General features: G+C 43.2%; 1 protein-coding gene across 1 annotated transcript in view; it reads left to right on the forward strand.

The window, feature by feature from the left end:
* RELL1 (RELT like 1) overlaps positions 1-15,421 on the forward strand; it is a 55,485-nt gene extending 40,064 nt beyond the window's left edge. Inside the window, exons 5-7 of the mRNA XM_019636081.1 lie at positions 1,324-1,560; positions 4,746-4,884; positions 15,402-15,421. Of these exons, the coding sequence (XP_019491626.1) occupies positions 1,324-1,560; positions 4,746-4,881 (373 nt within the window). The 3' untranslated portion in view covers positions 4,882-4,884; positions 15,402-15,421. The remainder of the gene's footprint in view (positions 1-1,323; positions 1,561-4,745; positions 4,885-15,401) is intronic.
* Positions 15,422-15,735: the final 314 nt, after the last annotated feature.

The raw sequence follows: 15,735 nt of genomic DNA on the forward strand, positions 1-15,735 counted from the left end.
AGTGTTTGTTGGATGAATGTTCTTAAACTTTTCAATTCAACCTTCTATCATGTGGTGTTAATTTAACATTGTTTTGTCCCAGGAAGCTGCTGCTGTATGTTTTTTTATTTTTTTATTTTTTTTTATTTTAACGCTTGAAAGAGCCTCCCTAAAGAGCACCAGGAAGCTATTGGTCATTTGTGATATTTGAGGCTATTTCCTCAATCATGGGTTACACTTCTTTTTCATGTGAAGCAGGCTGGCTTCCGCAGCATAAAGGCTGGTTTGTGCAGTCATACGGCTTCCACGTGCTTCTGGGGGTCTTGGCACAGTCTCAGGTGTCAGGCCTTGCTGTGACGTATCACCCCACCTACACCCACGTACACCATGTCAGAAGGCTGGTTCCTGGTCAGGCTGGCCTGTCCTCTTTTAATTCTTTCTTTTCTAGTGGACCAGAGCCTTGACATGTGCTTTTTGAAAGTAACCAACCTCTGGCCTATATACTTTTGCTTTTTATATTTTGGATGGTCTGGCTGGATTTCTTCCAGATTATCAAAGTGATCTCCCTGTTTCTGAAGCACTATATGATGGTTAAGATCATGGTTTCTAGAATTAGACTTTCTAGATTTGGACCTCAGCTCCATCACTTATTAGCTGTGTGACCTTAGGCAAGTTATTTAACGTCTCATGAGCCTCACATTTTTAGACTAAGGTAGTTGGGTTCTGTAAAGATTAATTAAATTAACATATATCAAATGCTTAGAATACCGTTAGTTATTTTTTTATCACTATTATCAACTCCATCAGCATCTCTTTTGAGCATCACTTTTGCTATCTTAACCTAAAAAGCTTTCTTCCTTTGGTGCAATAGTCAGATTGGATAAAATATTCTACCTTAAGTCATTTGATAATCGGATTGGAATTTTAAGTTTATCAATCCTCCAGGGCATCTCTTTGCTTAGAAATCTAAGCAGGCACTTTGCTGTGTGTGAGAAATTAGTATGATCGCATGAGAATGGAGATCAGTCATTTAGAGAGAAACCTAATCCCTTAAAGACAGGGTATCATTGGAAGAAGCAGTGGTTTATTTCCAGGCAGCTAATTTCATTGTAGAAGTCATGAATCACATTATTGCTGTTTAAAATGAGCTGTCAGTACATACTCATAAGAGCTGAGTATTTGCTGTCTTAAGACCAGTTCACAAAGCCCAGTTGTGTAATGGGAAGAGGCTTTGTTTTCTTTTGATTTAAACCTGCTTCTTACATGGCACAGGGAGAGATTGCCTCGTTGGTGTTTCTTTTAAGTAACCAGCTCTGCCGTCTGTTTCCTTTTCTTCCCATCTAGCCCCGTGACTCCCAGCACTCCTGGGAGCCCACCTGTGAGCCCCGGGCCCTTGTCACCAGGTGGCACCCCAGGGAAGCACATCTGTGGCCACCATCTACACACAGTGGGCGGTGCTGTCGAGAGGGATGTGTGTAACCGGTGTAGGCACAAGCGGTGGCACTTCATAAAACCCACCAACAAGTCTAAAGAAGGCCGCCCAAGGCGTCAAGGAGAGGTCACCGTGCTCTCTGTGGGCAGGTAAGATCCCTGTGGATGCTTTGGGATTGCATGTCCTGGTGTGTGGATTTGTACTGACCTGTTAAATTTGTGTATATTCTCCTTCACCTGGCTCAGGCCACATCTCTGGGCTTTTTAGGAGTTTTCTGGTCTGAGCTCTCCATTTTTCTAGTAGCTAAGGAATACTAAGAGGTGGCAATTGCTAGATCAGATGTCAGATATATAAAATGAGGCAAAACATGGGTTACTTGCTGCATTCAGGTTCTCCAGAGAAGCAGAACCAGTAAGGTTTAGATAGATAGATAGATAGATAGATAGATAGATAGATAGATAGATAGATAGATAGATAGATAGATAGATGATAGATAGATGATAGATAAATAGATGATTAGATATAGATATATAAGAGATTTATTGTGGGAACTGACTCACATGATTATGGAGGCCATGGTCTGCCATCTGCAAGCTGGAGATCCAGGAAAGCTGGTGGTTAATTCAGTCCAAGTTCAAAGGCCTGAGAACCAGGAGAGCTGATGGTATAAGTCCTGGTCCCAGTCTGAAGGGCTGAGAACCAGGAGGGCTGATGTCCGAGGGCAGAAGACATATATCCCAGCTCAAGCAAAAAGAGCAAATTCCCCCTTCCTCTGCCTTTTTGTTCTATTGAAGCCTTCATGGGATTGGCTAATGCCTACCCACATTGGTGGGTGGTCTTCTTCACTCAGACTATAGATTCAAATACTAATCTCTCCTGGAAACCCCCTCAGACACACCCAGAAATAACTTTTTACCAGTCAAGTTGACACATAAGATTAACCATGACACTTGCTATAATAGCTAATGCCCACATCTCAACTATTGACAGAATAGAAGTTTATATTTCACTTGTGGGGATTGAAGGATCAGTGGGTGCTTCTTCAAGCAGTCACGCGGAGCCCCATCTCGTGGCTCTGCTAGGTTTGCCAGCAGAAGAGAAAGCGCACGGAGGTTTGTTCAGGAGAGGTTTTAATGAGATGGGCCTGGAAGTGGCACATTTCATTCCGCTCACATTCCACTGATTAGAGCTCAATCACTCGGTCACACCTCACTACCAGGTTGCTGGGAAATGCCTAGCCATGTGCCAGGACAAAGGGGAGAGATGGAGTTGGTGCACTGTTCTCAGCCTGTGCCGCGTAAGAGCCGTGTGGATTCCTGTGACTGCTTTCTCTCAGCTCATTTCTCCTGAGTCCTGGGCTTTCCAGTCCTAAAGTATTATTTACTTGTGACCAATGTGTGATGTGGACATTTTGCAGGCCTAGTGATAAATTACTTTGACTCTAGGTAGAGTGTTTTTGCAGTGGAATGCTTTTGCAATGTCCAATGTTTTGAGTTTGAGCCTCATGCAGGAACTGCACTGCTGATGCTGAATTTAGGAAGTCAGAACAGAGTAATGGTTAAGAGCATGGGTGCTAAAGCCAGACTGGGAAGCTCTGAGCAAAAGTTGACAGTACTGCACGCATGACCCTTCTTTCTCTGCTGACAAACTCTGGGAAGAGTAGCCCAGCCTCACCGCATCGCCCTCGTTTGATTCTGGGTACCACTATTTACAAACTCTTGCTTCTCTCCATGCCTCGGTTTCCCCCTCTATCAAATGGGGATGGCAGTAACACTCACCTGATTGGGTTGCTTTGAAGACTAAATAAGGTGATTCATGTAAAAGTCTTAGACTAGTTTTCAACACATATAATGCACTCATGAAGTATTGGGTATTTTATTAATTCGGTTGAATTTCATCATGTGTTGCACAAGCAATGAGGAGAAGACTGCAGGGCTGTTTGCCGCTTCCAGCAAAACAGTACAACTCATGACCACACTGCTTTAGTGAGAAGCAGAGTCATGGGAATTTATGAATGTGGAATGAAATGAGAACGTGTAGCTTCTTTAGACAAAGTGTATTTTGTTTGCTTTAAAAAACAAATCTGCTGAAATTTTCAGCCCAGATTCAACATGGTTTTTTTTTGTTTGTTTTTTTAAATGTCCCAAATCCAACTCTCTCTTTCTTGGACAAAGAATGCTCGAGTTTAATTATCGCAGATTGCTCTTCAGCATGCATTGCTTGAGAGCCTTACAGTTCTACGGGATAGAGTTGTGGCTCCAACTGTTCCCCGATCCTCTGTTCACTTCCTCAGTTTCCTTCCTGCTGATGGTAGGTGAGCTCATGTTGGAAAGAGAAGAATTTTATATGAGATAGTTTTAAGGGAACTTACGGCCAGAACTAGAGAGAAGTTACTATGAAAGACTTTTGGGATTTGATGATGAGGGACTAGAAAAACAGTCAAACCGAGCACATTTCTTTATACCTTCTCTCTAAATTCTTAATGAAAATCTCTCAACTTCCTTAACTTTCTCCTTAATCCTTAATGAAAATTAACCCAAATTTGCTTTAAAAAAAAACACCAACAACAAAAAACTAGACACAAAAACCCTACCTCCAACTGATACTGATAAAATGCATAGTTGGGGCTCCTCTGGCCATGTGTGTGTAGAAATTGGACTCTGACAGGTGGGCTTGGAGTAAGGCAGCTCTTGAGTGAACATTTTGGCTACATCATTGCGTCAGTCTGATTTGCAAACCACTCATGCTTTCCTCCAGCCTCCTGTGGTTGAAACAACTGATGCTAAAGCCCATGTCATCTTTAGAAACCGCAGCTCTGGGGCTGTGTAACATTCAAGTACCGTGTTCTTAATGCATTTACCATGCTCTGTAAAGTACCCAGTGTAATCTGTGTGGTGGTGTATGAACATCAGCCGGAAAGTTTGGCAGGGGCGTTTTTTAGGCAGGAATGCCCCTCCTGCTGAGTATGGCGTTTTCCACTGCTGTCTTGACTTTTGGCTGAGTGCGTTTGGGATCCTCTAGACTAGCGGTTCTCAACCTTCCTAATGCCGCGACCCCTTAATACAGTTCCACATGTTGTGGTGACCCCCAACCATAAAATTATTTTCGTTGCTACTCTATAACTGTAATTTTGCTACTGTTATGAATCGTAATGTAAGTATCTTTTTGTTTTCCGATGTCTTAGGTGGCCCCTGTGAAAGGGTCGCTCGACCCCCAAAGGGGTCACAACCCACGGGTTGAGAACCGCTGTTCTAGAGGAATGATTTTTGATTCACTTCTAATCCTTGTTTACTGGGAAAGCAAAACCCATCAAATCTCCTCTTTGCCCCCTCAGGTTTAGAGTTACAAAAGTGGAACACAAGTCAAATCAGAAGGAGCGGAGGAGTTTGATGTTGGTTAGTGGAACCGAAAGCGTCAATGGGGAGGTGCCTGTGACACCTGTGAAGAGAGAACGAAGTGGCACAGAGTAGCAGGTGAGTTTGTGGATTTGGTGACATTGGGGGCAGATCAGTGCCATGTGGGGAGAAGGTACTCAGATCCTCCTGGGGAGTGTAGGAATGACTTGGCAGGGCAAAGAGAATGCTTTCCTGGAACTGGTGGGACTTCAGGACACTGAACACTATTACTAGTCTGCCCAGAGTTTCTTATGAAGAGGCCACACACTTGGGTGCCTCCAGGGCCTTGGCCTGCATGATACTGAGGAGAGAGGATTACTTAGGAGGCAATATGGAGTGATGGGGACTGTGGCAAACCAGAAATCACATAGCCCATCTATAGGGCTTGTATTACCACAAGGCAGAAGGCACTTAATGTTTCTAGATCTTATGCAAGAAAAGGTGGAAGCCTAGACTTATTAAATGTGAAATCAGGTTTTTAAATGTCGGTAGTGTGTGAAATTTCCTTTAAAAAAACATGCAGATCAAATTAAATATAATGTTGTCATCATTTCTAGGTAAACTGCGATTTGAAAAATGCTGGAGCAAGCTCTTTCCATTGAGTTGGAAACCAGTTTTCGTTGAGGTGCCATAGTTCTAAAATACCTCCGGTAGCAATATTACTCTTTCCACCAAATATTTTGAAGCAATTTAAAAGCAAAGTGAAGGCTTTTTGGTCTGGCAATTTTTAATTTGGAAGCTATTGCTTAAAAAAAAAATAAGCCTGTAATCATTTGATATTGTCTTGGCTTTTATCTTATTCTTTCTGTTCTGGCTTGAGTAGCATTCACCCTTTTCATGTTTCCTGTTATATGTAAAAGTGTGAGTAGGAGAACTCAGAAGTGCTCGTGCTCCAAAAGCTGTAATGGAACCATCAGAGGCTGAACATTAAGGCAAAGGAGGGAGGGAGGGGAATGGACTGGCGGGGTCCTTGGAGACCCAGGGAAGCAGCGAGATTGAGCCTGGGCCCTAGAGTCAGGTGGCCAGGTTCTCATCCCAGTTCGCAATGCACTGGCACTGGGACCTGAGCAAGGTACCTTGGCTTTTCATGCCTCACTAGAAAATGGAAGTGATGCTTCCTGCCTCACGGGGTGGCAGTGAGATTTCCTTGAGATAATACAGGAGGCCCAGGGCCTGGCACATAGGAAATGCTAAGTCAATACTGCTGATTATTATTCGTTCTTTCACTTTTGGCTGGTGGGGCTGAGTGGGGAAGAGAAGAGGCTTTTGAGTGAAGCTTCTCTGATAGTCTGCCCAGGCTCAGAGGAGGACCTGGAAGTAATCGGGAAGAGTGTGCGCCTGAATTCTGTAGGCATCAGGGCTCTGATAGCTTTCCAGTGCTAGTTATTTCAGTTTTGCCCTCCAGGAGATCGGGCCCCTTCTCCTGAGTTTAGGAGCTGAACAGAGGCTTTGTTTAAAGAAGAGAGAGTGCAGAAGTCTGCCTCTGGCTTCTCAGCCAGCTGTTGGTGTTTTGAGAAACCAACCAAGAGGAATTTAGGAAGAGGAAGAGAATGATGAAGATAATAATAAAAGCAGCTAGTGCCAGTGCAGTATTCTAGTCTTCTGGGTGCTGTATTTGTGCATCTCACATGTCACCATTATGAACATCTGGTAATGGAATGGATACTACTATCCCAGTTTTATAGATGAGAAACCAAAGAATGAACAGGGTAAGCTATATGTTCAGGTTGCTGAAAAGGGGCTGATGTGAGTCTGGGCGTCTGGCAACAGGGCCCGTTATACTCTTCTGCCATCCTAGGTTGCTCATGGAGGGGCAGCCTTAGACCCATGAATGGGGAACGTTTCCACCAATAATCTAGAATCTCCTGGTCGAATATGGTAGCCACTGGTCACCTGTGGCTACTTACATTTACATTAATTAAAATAAAACATTTAGTTCTGCAGTTGCACTGATCCCATTACAAATGCTCAGTAGCCACAGAAGACTAGGGTCTGCCTATCCGGTAATGCAGGTACATTCCTTTCCATTGTCGCAGAAAGTTTTGTTGGACAGAGTAGATGGTACCTTAGATGTTACTCATAGAATTGGAATCCTGAGTGACTTTGATAAATCAGAGAAGCCTTCTGATTAAAGTCATGAGCACTTGTCTGTCTGAGAAGAGAGGCATCTGGCTAGTCAAGTCTAAGGTGTGGACGGCCCAGTCCCTTTGGCTGCCAAGAGAGCATGGGTTGTGGTGACAGTCTGCGTGTGAGTCATCAGCCTGGGGTGTGTCGACAGATGGAGCAGGCCACACAGAAGAAGACACCACTCACCTCAGGCAGGAAGTGCAAGCCTCCGGCGGATTAGAGCCTTGCGGATAACGTGCCCTGGCTGGATTCGGCCACTGTGGCCCGGAGACAGGAGCTTGAGATTTGGGATGATTCAAGAATTAGGACTGCTTAGTTGGTTTTCTAGGTCCAAATTCTGTCTGTGCCTGTCTGTGTCTATAGGAATTTGATCCAATCCTCTGAAGTCCTTACCACATCTCACTGGTTTAAATTTGATATTCCCTACGAAGTACATAATCATCCACCAGGATTATGTAAAAGAGCATTGAATTTGATCAGAAGACATGCATTCACATCCTAACTTGACCACTTGGAAATTGTACCTACCTGCCCTTATCCCCTGTTTCCTTGTATGTGAAACAGGATGTTAAGTGTATTGATTAAGGCACATGCCAGGAGAGTGTCTGGCATGGAGCTGACTCTCCATGGAGAGAAGTCACCTTGTGCTGTGCCACCCAAACCAGCATACAGATGACTTAGAAAGGGGCTGCGTTTTCCGAGCCTTCAACTTGTAATTAATCTTGAAATAAAACATTTAAAAAAAATTATTTTGGAAATTTCCAAACAAACTCAAAGGTAGAGTGAATAAAATCATGAATGCTCATACGTCATAAAGTAATTTAATTATAATACCTACTGCTTATTGAATATTACGATGTACCTGGCCTGCTTAGAAGGGCGCGTTCCATGTATTAACGGATTTAGTGCTTACAATAGCAACAGGTGGGTACTAGTTAGTACCCCATTTCGCAGATGAAAGTCTTAAGCACAGAGAGTTTAAGCAACTTATTTAGTTACTTAACACACATGTGATGGAGTTTTGAGTCCAACCCAGGCAGCCTGGCTTTGGGGGTCACAGACTCCACCACCCACTGGGACCAGGAAGCAGGTCCTATGGTGAGAGCCTGCTGGGCTTGGGGACTTGTTGAGTGACCATGTGTGATGACCCCAACAGAGGATGGACTCTGAAAAAGGAGGGGAAGGGGTATTCTTTGACATTTTAAAACATTATGTATCATTAGAATTTTTCTTGCTAGGTTTCTTATATTTCTCATCCCCAGGAAGAGTATATTTGGGGTATTCAACATGACTTCATTTTTCCAACTAGAGAAATCCTGAAACTTTTCCTTCTGGGTCCAAATCTCTGATTCTGGACTACATTGAAAGGATTGGCTCTAAAATGTGGCTAATACAGTAGAACAGGAGTATTAGGTGCCTTTCATACAGTCTAATACAGGTTTTAGAGTTGTCTTTTTTCCTAAAAAATGTTTTATTTAAATGTGGATTTTTAACCAAATTATTTTCCTGGAGTGCCTTGTTTTACAGTAGAATTGATTCAAATATTCAAATACATATCTACTCATTGGTCAGGTTTCTTTTTTTTTTTTTTTTTTTTTTCTAATTAGTTGATCGTTACTAGAAACTAGACTTAGTATTCTAAGTAGAACATTATCAAGACCGGGTCAGGATTTCTCTCTCGTTCCTTCTCTTTTTAAGAAACAAAATCAGTTGTTTGCCTCCGCCTCCTCTCCTCACTCTTTCCAGCCTGTCTCCTTGTCCTGAATAGTTAGATTTAACTTGCCCCTGCCTGATTTATTTTGGCAGTGCAGTTCAAATGGTTTCTTTTTCCACAGAAAACGTGTTTTGATTCCTTCTTAGAAGAATAAGCTTTTGTTCTTCAAAGTTAAATCAAATTGCTCTCAGCCTGCAAATGCCACTGCCTTGTCTTCATGATCACTGGTTTTTATTTTAAATTGTTTCGTTATTGCACTAGTCGATAAATTCTTACTTAAGTAGTTTAGTGATTGAAAGCTGAGTTTTAAACTGCTTAGGTTTAATGTTAACTGTGCGCAAGCTACTTAACTCCTCGAAGCCTCCGTTTGTTCATCTTTAAGTGGGGCTGTTGCTGGGCCTCCATGCCACAATGCCTATGGCGAGTTCTGACATCAGTCCTTGGCACAGAGTTAGTACTTACTCAATATTCATTATTATCAGTCATTTTCATCTCGCGCTTGGTGGCCTTAGTTATTTATTAACCCAATTACTCAAGCATCAGCTTTAGGTTCTGTGAATCCCTTTTTCCTTCTTAAGAACATTAGAGCTTTGGGCTCTTATGACATCTCAGAAGTAGATATTTGGCAAGTCCCTTAGGAATTTGGGCCATGTCTTGCTTGTGTTAAGAGGGCCTTAGAAATAACCATTCTAACTGGAGGTGGAATCAGAATTAGTCACAAGGCCACTGAGAAGTTTTGCTGACTTCAGTTCATTTCATTGTAAAGGTCAGAGGATGGTTTAAATTCAGAGGTAACGAGGACTGAGAAGTTTTCAGCCCGAGTCTTCAGCGCTTAACTATGCCCCTGGGCTAGGGCTCTGCTCTGCTCCTTTTTGCCAGGACGGTTTCGTGAGTCACGCTCCCTCCTCAAGCGCATCTCGGCCAGTCACAGGGTCCACTTTCCTTACTTTTGGTGCCTTAATTTTTTTCTTCCAGCAGTGAGGAAAGGCACTTTCTTTAACTCTGTATCAGGCAGTGTGGTGGAGGGTCCCAATGGGGCCTTCCTGAAGTTGTGTTGCTGCGTTTATAGTCATGTTTCTTTTGTTAACTCTCCGGGGAAGGAGAGGATGGTGAGAAACTTCAGGTACCACTAGTAAGTTAATATTTTTCTCTGTAGCTTATATTTATTCAGGGAAAAATACATATTTTTTTTTAAAAGCAAAAATATCTCCGATTTGATGGAAGCCCCTTCATTTGATTCACTGGTCTTAACGGGGCAATGGTATATAAATTTATAGAAAGAAACTGCACCTTTATGAGTTATGAGTGATAATCTCTTCACTTTACAGATGAAGAACTGGCTCAGAGGGATAAACTTTGCCCAGATCTCTGAGCTAGGTAGTGAGAGGGCTTGGATGGGAAGAAATCCACACTTCGGAGCTAACATGCTTTGTGGCTTTGAAGTTCGAGGGAGCTTTGCTTTCTCCAACAAGAGGGAAAAAAAAGTCCGTATTCAGTTTAGCCCAGTAGCTCCCAGTAGTGATCATTTTGACATTATCTGCTGTCAGCAGGCAGGGTGTCCTTTGGTCTCCTGGGGGGGGGACCTTCTCATGTTATTCGGCTATTAGAAGTGTGCCTTGGATCAGGTTTGGGAGCTAGTCTCTTTTCTTACAGGTAGAATAAGATCATAGACCGTGAGATCTCAGAGAAGTTGTGATTGCTAGTTCAGGTCAACTCAGGTAAATTACATCTTTTCAAAGTATGTATTGAGCCCCTACTATGTGCCAGGCACTGTGCCAGGCCCCAGGGAAGCAGCATTGTGGAATGGACAGACAAGGGCCACTCTCTCGTGGGGTTTCTGTTCTAGTTCCTATAGCAGACTTTTCTCCCTGCACCCCTGGCTCCCTCGTTTCAGAGTAGGGAGGCCCTAGGAGGTTCTGTATGTTGTTCAAGGTCATGCTGGTAGTTAATTCCAGAGCCTGGACTTGGGCTTCCTGATGGTTCAGTCCCTTCTGCCTCCGAGGTATTAAAAGGGCTTGAAATGGGGGGCCGGCTGAGTGGCTCAGTTGGTTAAGAGTTGGTTTAAGAGCATGGGCTCTGAGCAACAGGGCTGCTGGTTTGATTCCCACATGGGCCAGTGACGCCGTGCCTGAGCTGAGCTGTCACTGAGCTGCCAACAGGTGGCAGGATGGCTCAGCTGGTGTAACAACAAGACTGCCTGTTCGATGGTGGGTTATGCCCACCCGCAACTAAGACTGAACTTGGCACCTTGAGCTTAGAGACCACGAGCTGCCAACGGGCAGCCAGATGGCGACTGGCACCCTCCACAACAAAGATTGAAGAACAACAACTTGGCTGGTCCCCTTTCCCGATTCCCCAACACTGTTCCCCTCCCCTAATTCCCCAATAAAATCTTAAAAAAAAAAAAAGTGCTTGAAATGGAATCATTGTTTAAAAATTGAAAAATAAGGCATGCACACAATAATTGAATACGTCTTAAAAAATGTAAGTCGTCACACTACCTACACCCCTTCTTTCCCACCACACACAACTCATCTCCAACCCAGCTCCCTTCCCAAGAGGGGACCACATGTATCGGTGTTCTCCGTATCCTTTGAGGCTTCTTGTTTGCATATACAATGCTTATACAGCATATATATGTATACACCGCCCCCTCTTTTTGCTGAGGCTGGTGACTAGTAGTTCTATGCTCTATTTGTTCTTTGTTGTTGGGAACAGCTCCAACATATGGACATAATTTGAGAGTTTTGGGTGGACCTAAAAACATACTTGGCTGTCATCACTATGATGTTTTAAGTTGTTCTCCCAAAGCCTTGTTCTGTGCACAGAGGAGAGTTATAAAACGTATTTATAAGTATTCCCAGAATTTAGAAAACATGGCAATGAAGGTTTTTGTTTTGGTTTGGTTTGAACTGCCGCCAAAGCCAGCTGTCTCCTCCTGCACAGGTCTCCCTAGGCAGGGCCTGCTCCGGGGTTCCTCCCTACTGCTGGCCGGAGGCTGACCCACTGACCTCTCTGTGGTGATTGGTATGGCAGTGCAGCGCGGGGTGACTGTGTGGACATCCAGGTCTGACTGCCTGGGATGGAATCACTGCACTGTGTGGCCTTGGTACGTCATTGAGGCTGTAAGCCTCGGTTTCCTCCTATGAAAATGGGAATTGTCGTTGACTTAAGGAATCACTGGAAAGATAGAGTTACTGAATCTGAAGTGCTCAGCACAGCAGTGCCCGGCACATAGGAAGCACTCTGTAAACGTCAGCTCCTGTTGTTATTAATCCGATGGTCTTTTCCTTCTTTCGCATCCTATGCTTGGAGGTCCAAGTGCTCACGATCCATTAATCTGCTTAGGTTTCTAATGTTGTAAAACATATTTCTAATGTTGAAAGGGACCACATCCTTTTTTTCTAGAGAACCTTTTTAACAAGGGACATATACATGTCTTAATCAGAGATACAGTAGCACCTCCATTATCTGAAGTTTCACTTTCCATGGTTTTAGTTACCCCCCCCCCCATCAACTGCGGCCCAAAAATATTACATGGAAAATTCCAGAAGTAAACAATTCATAAATTTTAAATTGCGGGTCTTTCTGTAGTGTGATGAAATCTCATGCCATTTTGCTCGGGTCTGCCTGGAACTGAGTCATCCCTGTGTCCAGCATATCCACACTGTATACACTACCCCCCCATCAGCCACTTAGTAGTTATCTTGGTTATCAGCTGGACTGTTGCAGTATTGCAGTGCTTGTGTTCAGGTAACCTTTATTTCTCTTACTCTGCCTAATTTATAAATTAAACTTTATCATAGGGATGGATGTGTAGGAAAAAACATAGTCAATGTATATAGGGTTTGATACTATCTGCAGTTTCAGGCATCCACTGGGGGTCTTGGAACGTATCCCCCAAGGATAATGGGGGCCTACTGTATAGGTGGTTTCTGTGGAACCACAACATGATAATGTCATATGGCTTTATCTTTATAATTAGAATTGTGTAGTAAGCAATAAACTTTAAACTTAAAAAAGGACCTCTTTATTCTTTCCAGATAAATCTTTTCTGAGGTTGTAAATTTCCATCAGTCTTTATGTGGGAAAGAGTCACACTTAGGATTTCCAAAAGGCTTTTTCAATATAAGGACGTTTTGCTTAATTTCTTCCAGCTTGAGCACTCACTTGCATAAGACTGTAATCACCAAATTTGCCCAAAGAGAGAGAGGCCAGGCTTGCTAAATGTGGTGGGGTCGCATGGTGATGGGAACTGAGAATCATGGCTGGGTGGGGTGATGTCCTCCAGTCCCGTCCACTGCTGCTGGTGTGCCCTAGCATGTATGCCGGCCCCCTCGTGGTTTCTGACTGCTGTATGACCATATGGGAGGCACCTTTTAACATCAGTGTGCTGTGGTAAAGAAATACTATTTTAAAGTCTGTGTTTCTTTATCAACATGGATATAGTCACAACTGTAGAATGAAATGAGAAGACATTTAACAATTGCGAAAATGCATTGCAACACAGTCCCCCAAATAAGGCCACGGTTGGAAATATACAAGCGTGTTGGTGTCTTCTTTCCCCTAGACTGCCATTCCGATAAGACAGATATTTGCCGGGAAACTGATAGCTGCTGTGCTGGTGAAGTGCTGCTTGTTAAAAAGTGTGTGTTCCTGGAGAGAGCGCCCAGAGCTGCAAATCACTGCTGGGCGGCTTTCAGTAGAGCTTTTCAAAAAGGTTAACTCCCCCTGCCAGTGTCCCCCCCACCCCGCTTTTTTGGCTTAGTTTCTGGTTTTTGTAGTAAGGACTTTAAGCAGCCATTTGTATTTTACTTCCTCTCAAAGCTACTGTGTGCAGTGCAGTTTTAATCCGTCACAGAAGACAGCTGTTGAAGGAAGCCAATGTGATTGTTTTAGGGCCGAGAACGGGGCGATGGTCATGATGCTGAGAGCCAACCATTGGGTGCGTACTGACTGCTCGGCCCCGTCTTAAGCATTGTACATGTATCATCTGTGTAACTCCCTAACTACGCTATGAGGGAGTGCTACCGAGAGGGCCAGGCTTCGACAGCTAGTCGTAAGGGTCTGGATTTGAAAACAGCCCAGCCCTCAGTGCCGCGCATACAGTCCTTAAAGTCAGTCAGACCTGTGCAAAGAACTCTACCTGGGACATTCTCCTCCACTGGAATGAAAACGCTCACTGTGATGAAACATTACATTCGAGGCCTGACATCCCTCGTCCTTGGCCTGACATCCCTCGTCCTTGACCGTCTTGCTCTCCTTGATGCAAAAAAGTCTAGGTCTGAGGGAGCAGATGAGAAAAAGAGGAGACATAAAAAGAGTTGAATACCTGTTTTCTAGGTGATGGCTCAGTTTGAAGTTTTACTGGGAAAATTCTGTCTCTTATTTTTTACTCTTTTTTTTTTTTCTTTTAGGACCATTTTTCTATTCCTCCACTTCTGACCTTTCTGCCTTTTTCCCTGTTAGCACCTTCCAAATTAATCAACTCTCAATTGAAAGTATTCCCAGACTTCGTTCAGTTTTACAGTTCAGATCTGTAATTCAGCTGTGCTAGATTGTGCAGGGGACTACTTATTTCATTTATAATTAATAACTGGATTCATGCTGCTTTAGGGGACTTTTTATTTCCTTTTTAGCTAAGGGGATTAGGGTCCTTTACCCAAACTATTTAGTTTGGTAAATCTCTCTCTCTCTCTAACACTATGAATATTATAAATTACAGAGTGACAGAAAAGAATAATATGGATAATATTAAAGTATATATCTTGAAGGATTAGCTGTAAAATAAGTAAAAAGCAATACTTAAGACTTATCTCCATTGACTTTTTGCTCTTTTTCCACATTTGTGTAAGTTGGTTTCCCTCTGTTTTTGTTTAGCATTTTTGGCACTCACAGGTTTGGTAGACAAGTGGATGTTTTGTTCCTTAACCTGGTGTAGGCCTGCCCGGTGTGTATGTTTCAGTATTCACAGGCAGTTCTAGAATTTTAGTCCTGTCTTGGGGTATTCCAGTTTTCAAAAGAGGAAAGCAAAAAGATATATAACTGTGTTGTCATTTCATTGAGACACTAGTAAAAACAAAAAAAACAAACCCAAACTTTGGAAAATAGAAAACTGTTTTACTAGTTTACAAAGGGCTTCATGTGTAATGTAAATGTAATGACAGGGATCAGCTGTTCGAAGAACTTCATACAATCTGGAGCCCTGGAGGCTTAATGGAGCCCTGAGGCTGAGCTTTTCATCACTGTGTCCAGGGGAACCCCAGCCAAGGTGCACTGTGTGCTCACGAGAGACCCAGAGTTAACTCTCTTTGGTGTGGCTTAGGAAGGACGCCTTACCCGATCCTATATACACGGTTCCCTGTGACTGAGCACGTGCACTTGACAGAATGTGGCCAAGGAGTTAAAGAATCTGGTCCTGAGAAGTGACACGTGACTCCCAGGGAGAAGGGCCACCTTAGAAGCTCCCATTAGAACAGGCTGATACCCTTAGTCCACCGTGGCTCTCAAATTCTCTTCTTTATTCACTTAGAAAACCGTGATAGTGAGGCTCTTTTGAAATCGTGGTCCTTAGATTTCTTTAGACTAATTTCTAGAAGAAATGTGTAATGGGGGAAGGAATGCCATGGGGTGGGGTGGGATGGGGTGAGGATGGATTACAATGTCTCTGTGTTTCCAAATATTCAGGCAGATTACTATGTGATACGATGTTTACCTTCTATAACACTTCACCCTTTTTTCATTTCTCTTTCAGGAATGACATTATTTGAAGAGTTCTAAGAGACTGAAAACTTAACGAGCTATGAAGTTACCTAGGGACTATTTGTATCGTTTGTACGATTTCTCTCGTGGAGTCTGCAGGCATATGGGTAAAAGCTAAAAGGGAATACTGGTGCCATGCTGGATACAGAATTCAGCTGGTTTTGAAACAAGTGTTTGTTTAAAGAAGTCTAATGAAAAATTTATTACATTTCCAGGGAAGAAAAGAGCTTATTTTTTTATCTTCCCAACCACCTTCTGCCGCCACCGCTTCCATTCCCCCTCCCAGCCTTAGGGTACACATTGCCATTTTCCAGTATGATCACAAT

The sequence above is a fragment of the Hipposideros armiger genome, unplaced genomic scaffold, assembly GCF_001890085.2.
Source record: "Hipposideros armiger isolate ML-2016 unplaced genomic scaffold, ASM189008v1 scaffold_26, whole genome shotgun sequence".
Classification (NCBI taxonomy): Eukaryota; Metazoa; Chordata; class Mammalia; order Chiroptera; family Hipposideridae; genus Hipposideros; species Hipposideros armiger.